At 42.5% G+C, this 16,642-nt stretch overlaps 2 protein-coding genes across 2 annotated transcripts in view; one reads left to right on the top strand and one right to left on the bottom strand.

Moving 5' to 3' along the window:
- The window catches only part of LOC133020437 (inositol polyphosphate-5-phosphatase A-like), a 148,336-nt gene extending 138,484 nt beyond the window's left edge, over positions 1–9,852 (top strand). Inside the window, exons 13-16 of the mRNA XM_061086997.1 lie at positions 2,274–2,385; positions 6,281–6,349; positions 7,658–7,745; positions 8,079–9,852. Of these exons, the coding sequence (XP_060942980.1) occupies positions 2,274–2,385; positions 6,281–6,349; positions 7,658–7,738 (262 nt within the window). The 3' untranslated portion in view covers positions 7,739–7,745; positions 8,079–9,852. The remainder of the gene's footprint in view (positions 1–2,273; positions 2,386–6,280; positions 6,350–7,657; positions 7,746–8,078) is intronic.
- A 3,038-nt stretch (positions 9,853–12,890) lies between these two features.
- Positions 12,891–15,056, bottom strand: nkx6.2 (NK6 homeobox 2). Its single transcript, XM_061087845.1, has 3 exons — positions 14,624–15,056; positions 13,900–14,072; positions 12,891–13,139 (listed from the first exon to the last, which is right to left on the bottom strand). Exons 1-3 carry the CDS (start codon positions 15,054–15,056, stop codon positions 12,891–12,893), a joined length of 855 nt encoding a protein of 284 aa, XP_060943828.1.
- Between the last annotated feature and the right edge of the window lie 1,586 nt (positions 15,057–16,642).

Below are 16,642 nucleotides of genomic sequence, written 5' to 3'. Positions count from 1 at the left end.
GCAGGTCTATTTGTACACCTGGTGGGGGGGCGTGTGTGTGTGTGTGTGTGTGTGTGTGTGTGTGTGTGTGTGTGTGTGTGTGTGTGTGTGTGTGTGTGTGTGTGTGTGTGTGTGCGTGTGCGTGTTTGTGTGTGTGTGTGTGTGTTCGCGCAGGCGCCCCAGCCTTAACCCTCAGGCAGCCATAAAATAAACTGACAGATACTGTATGCACACTATTTACAGATATGGTCAACTTGTCAGCACATATCTATAGATTATATTGCAATACCTGTAATCTATGTATTATTGTCAATGTCGTCACTATTCAAATAATCTTCTTGAGGGCGAAATGGTCATCTGTTGCATTAAATTTCAACAGTTTCCCTCAGGATTATTAATTTTTACAACTAATCTCCAATAAAATCAGTTTTATTCATCTGATTAAGATTGATAATTATTCATTTTATTGCTTTCTTATTCGACTGGGAAACTGCTAATTGATCAGCTGAAAAAGAGAACCAGCCAGAAATACCTTAAATATCCACAAATGTACACATCTACCAATAAGTAACACCACAGCATATATGGTAGTTAGCCAATATATGAGATAGGTCACTAAACAACCAGGAGTAAAGAAAACGATTATTAAAGACTTATAGAGAGCTGCATGGGTAGTAAATACATTTTTTTATGCAGATAAAGATGATTGACACAAAGTCTTCAATAGTATCTGAAAACCTTTTTTCATTGTTAAATGTAGCTTTACTTTGAATCTCACTGAAAGAATCTCACTTACTTTTAACGTCTTGTTCTCCTATCTTTATTAGCGTTAAAGAAGGGCTTGAAGATATGTTTAAAATCATACCGAGATAATAGTGTACACGTCAGTGGATACAGATAATTATCATGATAAATGTAAAATTATTATTTTATAATAATAATAATAAACAACAAAACATTTAATAAATCTGATGTAAATCAATTGTGTGTTATATCTCTTTACTGTGAACAATGGATAAGCAATATCTCGATATATGTTAGTCATCTATTGCTATTGAGGAAAATTACATTTTATTGATATTGTTTCCTTGCCCAGCCCTATAATAAATTAATATGTTATGCCCTGCCTCTGCATGTTGCACCTGAAAACTCCGGAGATTTTTGTGCTGTTGTGAATGCGTCTGAGCTGTTAACTGGAAGTGAAAGTCTGGACCCAATTGTGTGGACATTCTCAAGGGTTCAGGCTATACTGGCACTTGAACTAGTAATACCTTGGTTGGGACAGCAGCATCAGGCACATAGTCATTTGAATGCACCCAAACCTTACATATAAAGCATCCACGGCTATATTCTTATCGAACACATTCTGCCTCAGCACAAAGTCCAGTTAAGCCATCAGAGCTCGGTAAGTGTGAAGAATTGAAGTGTGTGTGGCGTGTGTGTTTATTTTATCATTAGGATATCACCATCCTCACAGAGGAGGCGCTTTGTGCTATGCTACGGTTAGCACGCGTGGCACTGAAGGAGCAAATTGGATTGGTGTTACAGTATGTAAGCCCTCCCTTACATCCTGATGAGCGCCGACAAACAAATTGGATTGGTGGCGTGTAAATCTGAAGCACTTTGATGAGTCGAAGGGGCAAATTGAATTCTCAACAATGTAAATCTGTATCAGCTCAATGGCTCCCCTCGCGACTCCAGCCCTGCCGCCGCTTAAATCATTCGATTGTTCACTGCTGTTCCAAGACACAATCTCTCTCTCTCTCTCTCTTGGCCATTTGCCGCGGCACCTAATCTGTTTTTGATGACCGTGTAGGGAAGTAGCAATACATATGGGCAACTGGATCTCCCTCTGGCCCACTCCTCCTAAAGCTCCCTCATTCCTCCTTCTTTTTTTTATTGTCTTTCTCTCTCACCCACAAACACACACACACACACACACTCACAACCTGTACAGTTGGCAGAGAAAGAGCGTTTGATTGAGCTATCCATGTGTGTTGATTCAAGAGATTACTCAGATGATTGGTCATACTAATGGACCTCCTGTTTTCTCTGGAAAACATTTTGATCTGTCTCTGAGATAAGGCAGATGACGTGACGTCTCATATTTATGACTCCTCCGCAGCCCTGTTGATTCACATGCATCATATTTATTGCTCTCCTCGTGGGCTTTCCTTTATTGTCTCCTTTGTGCGGCACCGTACTGGAATATAAAGTCCCTTATTACCTGGGTAGCATTTAAACGCTCGTAAATTACCGTAGATGTGACTGTGTTTCTGATTGTGTCTCCTCAGTTATCCGTACAGTGAAGACAGCAGTCAGGGGAAGCAGTACATGAACACCAGATGCCCGGCCTGGTGCGACCGAATCCTCATGTCTCCCTCTGCCAGAGAACTGGTCTTAAAGGTGAGTCTCAACCTCACGCTGTTTTCACTCAGAAGTAACCGCCCCTCTCCTCTCTCAGCTTCAGCTCCAGGGCTCTTTATTAATGCCTGGCTCTTTATGTCTACAACTCCATCGTCCTTGATCCACATCACCCTCCCCTCCTTTGTCACTTCACAGATGGAAGGATGAGGTGTCTGTGAATATTAATTCGCAGCACTAAGCCACGGGTCCACCCAGACAGTACATATATCCCAGACTTATAGAGTTACCCTGGGCCCCATCGTCTTCATAAAACCCCAGATCGGTCTCCTTCCTCAGAGAGTAAAACCCGGCAGGAACCCGCTCAGTTCTGTAAACTGCAGCCAATCTGCCACCTCCTTACCCTCGCCTCCCTCCTCCTCCTGTACAGCCTGTGTCTGTTTACTCTTGACTCTCTTAGTTTTCTGGATGTGAGTTTTGTAAATGCAGGTAAACCCACTAAAGTCTGTTGACCCGTTTGCCAGTTGACGAGTTTCTTTTTTTCTGTTGTGTGTTGGACGTCAGGAACACTTCGGAAACGGCACAGAACAGCGTCAAAGCCTCTGAGTACGTTACAGCTGTGACTCTTTTAGATCTCTACTCCGGTCCCTTCAGACTGAACGCCAACTGAACGATGGTCGAGCGCTGATTGAACAGAGACAGATACAATTTGTTTCTAAGTCGCAGATGTTACCGCCGGAGACAAGCCGTCATTGCCTCCTTGACAGGTATCATGGCATCTCGTGAGAAAAAAGGAGCGAAAATGTGTATTCCACCGGGTGTCATGTTTCCATCACCGGCGATCGGAGCTGTAGCCGATAAATACCCCTGATTACTGCAGAGTCATTTGACCCAGAATAAATCAGATTGATCCTTTTCCCACTGAAGACAAAAGCAATTTTAGTCCAGTGTGTAAAGAGCTGTAGAGATCTGTCAGGCAGCTTTGCAAAGGTTTCCCTGATTTGTTCATACGACCTCACCAATTGACATTTTTAGGAAAAACAGTTGCTGAGAAATCCCCAAATCAGTTCCTTAGTGGTTTAGATTCCTAACTTGGGGATTGTTAGTCACTAAACTCAACTCTAGAGGCCTGAGTGTTTCCAGAGCTGGAACACACAGGCTTTCATCTGTTACTGTGTGTGAAAGAAATGCAGCAGTGTATTGTACAGTAGCACCTCACAGCAGGGGGCTGCTCAGGAAGTTTGGCTTTCTTTGTCGGCCACAAATGAGAAATTCCTTCCTGATCTTTCTTCTTTGACCGAGCATCACAAGGACTCTGCAGCCACACGAGAACAATAACCCTGATCTCGTTCATACCTCTTCGAAGAAGTAACACCTTAGACATGATGTAGTCACGTAACATTCGGTCGTTTGCAGACATGTCCTGCCGAGGTTCTCTGAAGAATTGGGTCTGGATTTTCGGCTCTTATCACCATAAACTCTCTTGACATCTTCGTCTGGGTCTTCTATGTGTGACGCTGCTTTTTCACCCAGAGATATTTGCTCTCTTCTCGGTTGCAGTGAATCCAGTGGGGGATCCCCTGCTGTGTGCCTACATTGACTTTTGCTGACTTTCTGTGGACTTTATACGAGGGGGCCAGGCAGAGAAAGTCCGCAGAAAGTGTTGGTACTCTCACTGGGATATTTGCATTCTCGCATACACCTCCTTCTAGGAAGGATCTCTTAAATTCTGTGCATGTCTGAAAGCAGTTTAAGACGTGCACCTCACACAATACAGATTACAATGACTGATCGGTCTTCATGGTAGCATTGCATTTCGGAGCATTAGGACTGTAGCAGAAAATTCACGCTAACTCTGCCTTCGTCAGTTCAATGGTCGTACGACTAATCCTTCCTGATGTCGTCTCTCTGTCCGACGTTGTATCGTAATTTCAGGAAAGGTAGCTTCTGTAGAGATGGCAGGAGGCAGGACAAACTCTGGAAAGTCCCGAGCTACTGACTTGGACTTTTGTGTTCTCACATACAACCCTTAAGGAAGTTGGAACATGTCTAATAGCAGCTGTAGAAATGCAGCACAGACTAGTGCTCTAGAAACCCTGCCACCTAGTGTTTTGGGAGTGTAATTGCAGTTGCGATTCTCACAACAGCGTAGCCTCTGCACCTACACAGAGGTGTAAATCGACCTTCAACTGTGAAAAGAGAATTTTAAATAATTTCACCCAGTTTCTTTCACCCTTTTTATGTGTCAGAATTATGAAAACAGTGTTTCTCATACACACAGACACACAGACACAGACACACAGCTGGGTTGTTGTTTGCTTTTCTTCCCCTCAAGCACCGGCTAATTGCTTGTAATGCAGGGACAGAGTGGAACAGTTAGTGTGTTCGCAGATTGGCTGATGATTCACTGAGCACACACTCTCCGGCTCTGAGCATTACAGATTGTTGAGACATGGGCCCGTAAACAGCCCAGCGTGTGGCGTCATCTATCATGGCACGGTCGGTTAACTCGCCATCATGTTATTTTCTGCTTGCCGAGCCCTAACACGCCAAAGGTTGCCCGCCGGCCGTGCGGCGCGGCACCAGCTCCGGGAGCGCCAGTAATGAATGTTTAGCCGAGCGAGCGCTCCCTCTCTGCCGGTGGGCCCCGGGTAATTTGTTTATCTGTCTAAAGATTATGCAGCCCGAAAATCCACAATTTTATGCTGCCTTTGTAAATTATCAAGTGTGTGTTTGATGAATGTATCTCCGGCTGCGGGAGGCAGCGGCTCGGGGCCGGCTGCCAGACAAATAGAGAGGTGGCAGTGCGTGGCCCGCTGGAAAAGGTAGTGAGGTGGAGGCGCACGTGTGCTGACCCTGCTCCGCTGCAGGATTGGTCTGAAGTTAATTTGGATTCTGCTTTATGGTTCATTCTCAAGCTCTCTGTCTCTTTCGTCTGAGGCGCCAGTGCAGATCACAGACACAACTGCTAGCACCCACCCATCCACCAGCCTGTGTGTGTGTGTGTGTGCGTACGTGGGGGTTGGGGCGGCTGTTTAAAAAGTCTTTAGTTCAACCAGACAAGTGTGATTTATTCTCCAGTCTGCAGATCCATGTGTGAGTGGGTAACGGCTTCTTTGTGTGCAGAAAGTGATATTGAAACAGGATTCTCTCAGATAGGCACTTAGATTACGGTGGGAGTGTATTTGGTCGAGAGGCAAATGTCCACTTTGTAAATCACTGCTGCTTCTCATTTCTCTTCGCTGCACCGCACCGACTGCAAGTTTCAAAGTGAAAACTGTGCAGAGTTTCTAAAGGTGTGTTCACTTCAGTGGAGACGAGCTGTATCTGTAAGAAGTATAATACATTCGTTTGAAGGAACCTAACCAAAGACATTTATATTTGTCATATTTTCTGAGATATTTATAGATGATAAATATAGCATCATAAGACTTGTCTTTCTGTTAAAAATGTTTGGGATTTTTGCCTAAAATTTTCTTATTTCTAGTCGTGGTTCTTTACTAATATCTGAGTGTGTGAGTTCCTCTTTACTAAATATTCAAAGTGAATGAGGTGTTAAAAATGTGACTATCAACCAGAAATACATACTTGAACTGGTGACACAATAAGGATCTTACTGGTACCTCAGTAAATTGTTGTAACAGCTCCACTTTAGTATCCACCTCAAAAACATATCTGAACCTTCTATTTAAATAAGTACCTCTGCTTTTATTTTGAAAGGTACAACATAATCCTGCTAATTGTGTTTAATGAAGCTGCTGCATTGATTGCTCATTCGTGAACGTGTCATAAACCACAACACAAGCCTGTAATGTCTGTGCCGTGTAAACACAAACACGGTGCTGCTGACTGTGCATCACTGTGTGCGACACTGTGCGTGAGTGTTGTTCATCACGTTTGCTTCACAAAATAATGTGTTGGTTTTGTGTCTCTGCAGCCTGAAAATGAAGAGAAGTCTATAGTCTATGACAACATTGGGCCCAATGTCTGCATGGGGGACCACAAGGTAACAGGGGCCCTGCCCACATCTTCACTTTGTGTCATTGTGTTGTGCTGTTGTGAAAAAAGTGTTGATTTTGAAGTGTGATTCTGAGCAGAAAAGAGAGAGACTTTTCACAACACATGTGAATCAACTACCTTTATAATGTTCTAATCTATGTCTATTATGGTGCAACTGGATGTAAACATATTGCAACTAGAAGGTCATACCTCTGCCAAGGCCACTCTCCTTATCAACCACATTTAAATTCACTAGATCCAGATTTTTATTCAGATCTGCATCAGATTGCTCACATTATTTAATATCAATCCTCTAAACATACCTGATTTGTTTTTCATTAAGATCCATGAATGTTTAAAAGAGTCCTTTCTCACAACTTAAAGAAAGTGAGTTCTTACCGGATCCATACAACGTCTTTTGATTTCGATTTTTTTCATTAAGACCAATGAATTATTCCCTAGGAAATCAGGGAAAATCTGTGAAAAAAATCCTCTGTCACTGTTTAAAGTGATAAAGGCCTACTACAATTGTATGTAAACCTGCTAACAGAAAAACAACAGTACTGGAAACACAGCCTCCTTGGCTTAGGGAACTATATGAGTATCATACGCTATCAAATGTTTTTAAGAGTTGGTTTATTGCATCATAATCAATGCTTTTCAACAAATATCTTGTAATTTCACTTATGTGTTAAATTGCTATTCTAACATTGTGTAAAGGTTTAGTTTCAAATTGATAGAAAGAACCTTTTTAAGCATGAACGATCCTTCTGATTGATAATGAACAATTTTCAAATGAAGCGCAGAGTTACAAATACACTAATATTTTCAGGAAGAATCTTTTCAAAAGTAGGAGAGAGGTCACTTCAGCCGAGCGCAGTTTGTATTTTCTTCTTTTTTCGTGAAGCCGACTGTATAGAAAGTGTTTAACACTGTCGCTTCAGTCTCTGCCGTGTCAGACGGAAGGTCTTGTGCTGAAAAGAGGCGCCTTAAGTCAGGTCTTTCATCATCGCTTAGTGAGACATATGCAGTAGTGTGTGTGTGCGAGGTGACCCGAGCACGCCGGCAGATACTGCAGCAGCCGTCACCTCCGAGCCACACACTACTGCTAAAATCACGGCTGGCTATGTTAAAAAATGTCCGATGTAGTTAGCACACAGGCACAAAGACGCACGGGCCTGGTATGTGAGTTTAACCTGTGTGTCATAGGTGCTCAGAGAGGGAGAGAGGGAGAGAGGGAGCACTTGTCCCAGAGAGCATTAAGAACTTCAGTTTGTTGTCTCTAACTTTGTGTCCGCCTCTGTCCCCATGCCAGCCCGTCTTCCTGTCCTTCCGAATTACAGCGGGGGCAGGTAAACCTAATGCAAATAAGCACAAGTGTTGTGTGGTGCAGTGATGTCGTGGTAAATATTAATTTTTTTCATTATTATTATTCTTCTTCCCATTGTTGCTATTGTTTGATTTGATTTGCTTGAGTTCTTCATTACTTTGCACACATTTCCTGAAAGGCAGATCACTGTCTGTTTGAAAGTTTTATTCCAGAATAAAACATCACGAGTGGAAAAATGTGACATGATTGCTTAAAATGCTCCAGTCATTTTAAGAAGTTTACTTACAAACTAAAGCCTCTGCATCTCGTTAGTTTACTTAGAAAGAGTCGGCACCAGGTCATTTTTCTTTGAAATGAAAACTTGGAATTTAGCTAAATAAACTTTTTCTTTTTTTCTCCTCTACAGGGAAGTCTTGCCAAAGGGGGGAGAACATATTTCGTGAAGCGCCTCTGTGAGAACACCAGAGAAACAAACCGGACACCCACACACACGCACGCGCACACACATACACACACACAGACCCACACACAAACACACACGCTCAAAGAAACACGCACACACACACACACGTATGCACACACACTTTGCACAAGCGTACACTGAAGAACACAGACAAACTTTTTTTCAGCAGTGCTGACCAGTTGCAGTTGTCCTGACACCTCATTCATACGAAAACACCCGGCCCCTTCTCTCTCCATAAAACACTCGGTGAGATGTGGACGAGCACCCGAGGGCCCGGCTCCAGACAAGACACACATCGCTGACCTCACCGTTGCCATGCAACCCCCATTCCCCCGAGAAGAAAGAAGCCGGACGGACGACTCTTTTCCACGCCACAGCCTCCTTTGCCAAAACTCTAATTGAAATCAGTCCTACTACACATGTTTAGACACCGTACTCGCCATTTTTAGGTATGCCTCTATGTATAGAAGCTACTCTCCATACAGTATGTAAGGTGTTTTAAAAAAAGAAAAGTGCAATGCAAAAAAGTTGTATATCTATATTGTTAGGATTATTTGTACATTAGACAATATAACATAGAGTTGTTGATGGTTTTAGTGCCGATCTCTTTTCTGACCACACTTCCTGGTCCCTTTGTTGAAATAGATGGATCTTATCAGTTTATTTCAACAGTTTATATACATATATTTTTATTTTGTTTTGTTTTTTTGAGTTGTTCTCGCTGTTGTTGTTGTTGTTGTTGTGTGCACAACACACTGCCATGCCTGACACATCCGTGAGTCTCATTTTATATACTGTACTTTTTAAAGAGATAATTTATAATTCTTACCAAAATGTTGATGCTGGAGCGCGTGCAGAGGGCGAGCAGCGACAGTGACCTTCGACGAGTGTGCACACGAGGAGAGGAACAGGAAGAGCTCCTCAGCGACTCGTTGCCTATCTAAGAATGTTTTAAGCAGTGCCATAGACCATGCAAGTATATAAGATATTGTTTCATACATAGCACTCTCACATTACTATTCTTACTCTAACTTATTTCTATAATATTATGATTCTGAATGTGATATTTTAGATAGGCTTGGGTATCCTTAAAATGTAAACTTTTGTGTCTATTTTTGTTACTGCATTATGGTGCCAAGTATCCTACACAGAGATGAAGTGTGTAAGAGTTATAAAAAAAAAAAGACTTCAGTCAGATGGTAAAGGTATTGATTATGAAATGTAACAAAAATATAGAGAGAAACTCTAAAAGGTGGAGGACGAGCAGGAAGACTTGCTTTGTATTTGTTTTGTATGTAGCCTTCAGCAGCCTTCACTGCAGATCATTTGAGCATTACAGGGAGCGATCAGAGACGCTTCTTTTATCGATTTCATTTACTACACTACAGATTTCAGAGCGTGTGAAGCCGTCCGATTGATCCTCCTTGATTTTCTTTTTTTATTTCTATCTAAATCACCGCAAGTAGAAATGATTTTGTGCCTGCCGCAGAATTTATGTTGTCTCGTGTGATTTGGTTCATAGGCAAAAAGTTATATATAAGAAAACCAGAACCCTGCTTGTTTTTGTTCCTGCTGGACATTGTGAGTTTACTGTAGGAGTATAAGCTGCAGTTTTTCTTCACTCCATCTTATAAAAAGGCAGATAGAGATTTTATTCTAGCCCCTTCGGCCTGGCCTCTACTGTAGGTGATGCAGTTCTCAAGCAATAAAAACCATTAGAGCTCAATGGCTGTTTGTCCTCATTTTACCTCTTTACTACACAATAGCTGTATGAGAAGGTTTTCATCCAGGCCTTCAACAGTTGGTCTTCCACACCATCATCCGTGTACTAATACAACACAGTCAATAGGCCCAATAGAGAGGAGAGCTACACACGTTCTCTGTTTCCTGCAGGGGAGAAGTGAATGTGACAAGAAGGGGCTGAAAAATGTTCCTCTAACAAAATATAATCCTATGGACATAAATTTATAAGGTCAACTTTATGTTGGATGCTCATATTCTTTCTATTTTAGGAGCGCCATATTAGCAAATATTCCCATTCGGTGATTTGTATTTGACTTTTTATCTGTAAAGAAATCTGCCATTGTTAATGCATTACTTAGGCAGAAGTGAATGGAGTAAAATGTACTGATAGAAGCAAGAGTCCAGAAAATATTCACATCAGTCCATAATAAACTATTTAAATTTAAATAAACTTTAAATTTTAACATTTCAAACATTGCATGATTGTATTGTGTATTTTTAACTTGTGTAATACTAAACCTTCCTGACTATGAGTCTACGCTCAGTCAATCCAACAATTCATTTAGAATAATTTTGGATTATTAAATTTAAAGGATTATTTGTAAAAGATAGTTATAGTGCAACATTTAAAATGGCAAAAAACTGAAGTCAATATAAATACTACAGACACTGATTCGTCTCAATAACCTTTAAAGTACCAAAGTATCTACAAGGGGAAACTATTCAGTATCAGTTTCTCTTCACATTATTTTCCTACTTCGCTGACCTGAGAGTCAGTTTTCACTTCATGTTCAAATTATTAGAGATTATTAAGGATGGTCTGATTCCTGATTGGCTGAATCCAGAGGAGACGGTGCAGAAACTACGGTGGAGTCACGGAGGTGCAGCGGCGTGCTACAGACAGAGGGGGCGCACCTCTGTGAAAAGATCTCCACATTAATAAATCTCCAGCTGAAACATCATAGGCCTGAAACACAGACACTTATTTTATACAATAAATTGAAATGACTTCAAATAAAATTCATTAACTTTAATGTGAACCATCCGTTTTCATTTAAAAAGAAAAGACTCACGAGACGGACTTGCTTTTTAGTGGATTTCAGTCAAACGTCGGCCCAGAAATAATTAAAATAACAATATTTAAAAAAGAACCAGTCCTAAAATAAATAACAATAATTGATTATAATATTAGATTGACAATAATGATGGGTTGATGCTTTAAATCAAATACCTCATATTTGACTGCTATGGTAATTCTAATTTGTAGAAGTTGTATTCCCCCGATTTTATACCCAATAAATAAGTAAATAAATAGCCTTTAACTCAAAGTTAAAAGCAATACTCAAATGTTCACAGAATTTTTTTTAGTCATTATCCGATTTATTTAGCCTATTAATAGACTATTATTGCTGATAATGAAAATAATGATGACAATAACAATTATTGTCATCAGTTCCGTCATGAATCATTCAGAATAAAATATAAATCATTCTTAAATCAGCATTAATCCTCTAAAAACACCCTTGTTGCCAATAACGAAATTCAATTATTGATAGTCATGAATTTGTCTTTAATTTATATTAAGCCCATACATTCAAACAAACCCGTAAGGAAAATAAAAAAACAAAAATGCTTGTTAAATAATTTATTCATAATACAAAGTGTTTTTTCTTCCTATAACCTTCCCGGAAGCAATAATACTCTTTTTAATTCCAACATAAACCTCGGTGCAGCTTTTCTGTTCCGCTGTGGGTTGAGGTCAAAACATAAACTCTTTCAAAAAGAAAACCCAAAAAGAAACGAACGGTTTGTGTGATGTGGTTAAAACAAGCGGGGTTTCTTCCTTTACAGTGATTATTTACAGCGTTTTTATACATTTGTGTGCCGGTGCTGAACAGAGGATGGGAGAAAACAAAAAAAAAGATGGAGAGAAAAAAGGGCACGACTTTAACTTTGCAGGAATCAGAAACCAAGCAGCGGGAATAACCGGGAGGGAATAAGCGCGTCAGGGCTGCGGAGGGAAGAAAGAGGCTGCCACGTTTCCTCAGGCGGAAACAACATAACTTATTATTCAGTAAAAAATATATATACACAATCTCACGTACATTTTTCATCCTCAGGCTACAGCACAAAAACCATTCACTCGTCTCGAACCTGCAACCCCTTCCAAACATTCTCCCCTGCTCGCCTTCTATAGGACAGTGGATACCCTGGTTAAACTGAGCTTTAGAAGCATCACAGGCCCCGTTCACACCTGACACAGCGGAACATGCGTCTGAGATCCGGATCAGTGTTGGCTGCGGATACATCCCCTCTGATAGGAGGTTAAACAGACACCTGTCATGAGTCTGCGTCAAAGGAAAAACGATGCTTTTGTTCAGAGAGGTTTAAAATCACACAAAAAGCTGAATTATTGAGGAAATTAAGTACACAATAAGGTCATTTTGTTTTCAGATGAAAATATCGCATCAGTGCTGACAGGATTATTCCCACATGAGGGCAAACGTGACCCGCAGCCTTCAAGGTGACACCAGGCCGCACATTGTGAAATAAAATAATGAAACAAGTGTCTTTAGCTATGAGAAGAGTTAATCAGCTTTACTCGTTTCTACCAAAAGCATCTGAGTCCAACACTGATCCGGAATGTTGTATTTTTACATTTACACCTGTTGTTGAAACTCCTCTCGTATGCGTATAACCCTGCCAGATGCAGTCCGACATGTGTGTGTCCTTTTTCACTTTGTCGGTCTGCAGCTCTGCCTGGAGTCACATCTCCGTGCATACCGTGCGTGTGTGTGTGTATCTGAGTGTGTGCATGTGTGTGTGTTTGGGTGTTTAAGTGGGTTCGGATGCAGCCAAACGCGTCTTCCATGCGTCATGGCGCACACTTGGATTTCTCAAATTGCGCATGTTCGCAGCAGTCAGGTGGGAAGGGGGGTCCGAAAGAGTGCGTCGAGTCCCTGTTGGACTCTTGTGCCCCCCCACCGCCCCCACTTTTGCCCCCTGTGGGCATCACAAGGTGTCCGAGCTGTTGCTGCAGGGGCTGATCAGCGCCAGGTTGGTGGCCTTGTGCTTTTTCAACAGTCTCGTTATTTTCTCGTCGTCCGAGTTGGGGTCCAGCGGCTTGTTGTACTCGTCGTCCTCCTCGTTGTCCGAGCTCTCCTTCATCTTCTCCGTCTCGGAGTCGTGCTTCTTCTTGGCCGTGGCCATCTCCGCAGCGTGTCTCTTCCGCCACTTGGTTCTCCTGTTCTGGAACCAGACCTGAGGAAGAGGAGGAGGAAGAAGAGCCCGGTGAGACGCGCACAGGGACGAGCAACAGGTCCGGATAGAAACATGCGATCAAATTACACCAAAACACAACAGCAGACACGGTGCACTAATCCTGTGAGTGTGTGCGAAATGAATAGCAACAGCCACGAATTAAGTCAATAATAGCAACAACAACAACAATGAAAACCCTGGTATAAGTACATCAGAGTAAAAATGTGGAATATGGCCAAAATGGCCACTAAATGCAAAATAGCAGGCTTCCTGTGGAGTTTTTCCAATTGCACCTACAAACGTTTTTGTTTGTCTGGTCATGATACACCTGTGTATCCATTTTTGTGAAGATCGGTCAATGTGAACACGTTCCAGGGGTCTCGGGGGGTCTCGGGGGGCACCGTTGAGCCATTTTGCGATGCCCATTGAAAATTCCTTCAGAATACGTAAATTTTCACCACTTTCTAACTTTCTGCAAATTTTGGTAAGAAGTTGAGCATGGTAAAGCCCTAAAAAAGCCAATTAATTTGCCTGAATAATAATAATAATCCTTACAATTTCAATAGGGTCTCACCTGACCTTTGCTCAGTGCTCGGGCCCTAATAATAATAATGTGATGTGCAATCATTCTGTCGTAATAATAAATAACTCCCTGGGCCTGCGCTGGTGCTATTGGTGGACGAGGTGAAACTGGTGGTAATAATATTATCTACATGTTTTCTATGTGAACCTCAGCGAGCAGGTGCTGGTCGGTGTTTACCTTGACTTGGCTCTCGGTCATCCCTAAAGAATAAGCCAGGCGGGCTCTCTCCGGCCCGGCCAGGTACTTGGTCTGCTCGAAGGTCTTCTCCAGGGCGAAGATCTGCTGCCCGGAGAAAGTGGGTCTGGAGTGCTTCTTCTTCCCGTCCTTGTCCATCATGAGGCTGGCTTGAGCTGCAGGGACAGGATCACACACACACGGTTAGAAGACTGTTACAGTGAAAGTTACACACATGCTTATTTAACTGCGCGTTTGACTTCCCATTGAGCCTTTAGATATTCCTCAAAGTGGAGTTTACTAACTTATTATTTACATGATTTATAATTCAATGTGTTTATTATTTGACAGGCTCCAACGTCCTGTCATGTGTCACATTATTATAATTATCATCTTCATGTTAGTAACTCTTGTCTGACGCTCAAAAGCACCACATCGTGAAAATAAAACAGATTAATTCGTTTGGGGGAAAAAACGCTATAAATATTTAAAATTATATTTTGGATTTCCTGTCATCACAGTGGAAAATAAACTATAACTGGAGTTGTTTCGCTTTGTGTAATAACAGAGTTCTTATACCTGAATAATGTGTGAAATCACAGGAAAAAATCTGGTATTTCACAGAGGAGCTTTTTTGTAGTTTTTCAGAATTTCTACAAATCCTAAACTAACTTTTAGAAATGTGCAAACAGAGAGAGAGATGGAGAGAGAGCGAGTCGGGACTTACAGGGGCAGTGGAGCCGCGGGTCCCTCCAGGGGTTGCCCTGCATCACCCCGGGCCAGAAGATGGGCGCCCGGCCCGGCAGCTCGGCCAGGGGCTTCGGGTACCTCGACACCGCCGGGCTGAAGTACATCCCTGCGGCCGCGGCTGCCGCTGCGCTGGTGGTCAGGCCGTTTATCCTCGGGAAGCCGGACAGCAGCTGCCCGGCCGTGGTGATGGGTCTCCCCAAGATGTCGCTTATTCCGTGCGGAGTTCCTAAGGCGAGGTGGGAGTTGAGGTTGCACAGCGAAGGCGCCTTGAAGCCCCCCGGGCCCTGCTGCAGCGAGTAGGGGAACAGGGACGTCTTCATCTCGGTCATGTTGTGCAGCGCGGCCAGCGGGGTGCTGCCCAGGACGAAAGCACTCTGCCGGTTAGCCTCCATCTGCCCGACCGCTAACATTTGTGGACATGAAACACCACCAGACTCGCTCGGAGAAAAAAAAGAACGGTGAACAAGAAATAAGTTCGAGGGGGAGAAAGAGGAGGCTCGGGGCGGGCGGGTGGTGTTCAGGAGCCGGGCCGCTTCTTCTCCCTTGTCCCGACGCTTCCTGGAGGAGGAAGAGGTTGGAAAGTTGAGCAGCTGCTGAACTTCTCGTCTCTGAGGAAGATCTCGGTCCAGCTTCCAAAATATGGCTCCTGTGCTGGTCTGTGTGTCGGTGGCTCAGCGGGGGGAGAGGAGCATGTGTCCGGCTCGGTCTGAGGCGGGGAGTCGGTGAGCCTGAGGCGGGGAGTCGGTGGCTCTGAGGCGGGGTGTCAGTGGCTCTGAGGCGGGGTGTCAGTGGTGTGTCAGTGGGTTTGATGGAACCATCAGCTCCTCGCTTCTCTCCGCTCTGCTCTCATTGAGGCGCCGCCAGCTGATAACAGCGCCGCCACCTGCACCAGCCTTATTCCCATTGGACGAGGCTGAGTGAGACAGCGACGTGATTGGACGAGACCGGGACTCCGCTGTTTCACAAGAGCGTCTTCGCTGGAACAACGGTGCCTTAACTTACTGTCGGAAATATGAGCTTTTTTTAAGTTTATGCTGCAACACGAAGGAGCCGTTTCGTTGCGTCAGTGACTGACTGAATTGATTAATGACAGATGATCAATCATAGTCTGTCTGAAAGTTACGTTACAAGCAGAGTCAACACCAGAAAAACAACAAAGACTGTGTTATAAATATGTATATATATCTATATAGGCCTATGCACTACAAAGACAAAGTTTTCTACTTTTTGTTTTTTTATGATTTACTATTTTAAACTGACTTATCTAATAAACTTTACAGACAAATCCCTCCAAATTTGTGCCACTAAATACAATATACAACAACTGTGTCCGCATGCTACTAGCAGCTAAAATCAATTTTAGTTTTTATCCAAGCCTCTTTAAACCCTCTGGCGGACGGGGTGTCTGAGGAGACCCTGAAGGCACCACGCAGCCACACTATTAAGATCTTGTTAATGACGCGTCTCCCACTGTGGAAATCATTGTTTCCTACATGTGACAAAGAATATACATTTACATTATAAGCTGCTGGCAGACGATGAGAGTATATTAAAGTGGGACAAGACAGAGAGAAACAGATCTGTTATGATTTTGGTGAATATTACATAAATGACAGAAAACACAGAAAAATAAGTATGTTTAGTCCAACTTGATTTGTAGAATTTTTTTCAATTTGTTTTGAGTGGATTTATTCGATATAAAATAATGTGGTCCTGACTTCTCAACCAGTTGCGATTTTTTTATTTTAATTTCCTTTGCACAAACCTTTTTGTAACTGATTCCTAGATGATGAGGAATAAACTCAGTTATTCTAACTTCGTAAAAATAAATAACTTAACATCACCTTGTTGAATATCCCCAGTGTTTCACGTTTTTTTTTTCATTTGAGAAAAAAAATAAAATAAAAGTGCAGCGGATCATTTAAGAGAAGCTACAAAGTCTTTAAAGGACGGAGCTGGATTTTATATGAGGGAGATAATCCCTGGGGGGGGGTTG

This window comes from Limanda limanda, chromosome 15, assembly GCF_963576545.1.
Source record: "Limanda limanda chromosome 15, fLimLim1.1, whole genome shotgun sequence".
Classification (NCBI taxonomy): domain Eukaryota; kingdom Metazoa; phylum Chordata; class Actinopteri; order Pleuronectiformes; family Pleuronectidae; genus Limanda; species Limanda limanda.
Note: the sequence above shows the minus strand (reverse complement) of the source record. Positions and strands in the feature narration are given on the sequence as shown.

Coding starts and splice junctions, on each gene's coding strand:
- nkx6.2 (XM_061087845.1), bottom strand. CDS start 15,056: ATGTTAGCGGTCGGGCAGATGGAGGCTAACCGGCAGAGTGCTTTCGTC. Junction 14,073..14,623: donor CCCGCGGCTCCACTGCCCCT/GTAAGTCCCGAC, acceptor CTGTCCCTGCAG/CTCAAGCCAGCCTCATGATG. Junction 13,140..13,899: donor TGACCGAGAGCCAAGTCAAG/GTAAACACCGAC, acceptor CCTCTTCCTCAG/GTCTGGTTCCAGAACAGGAG.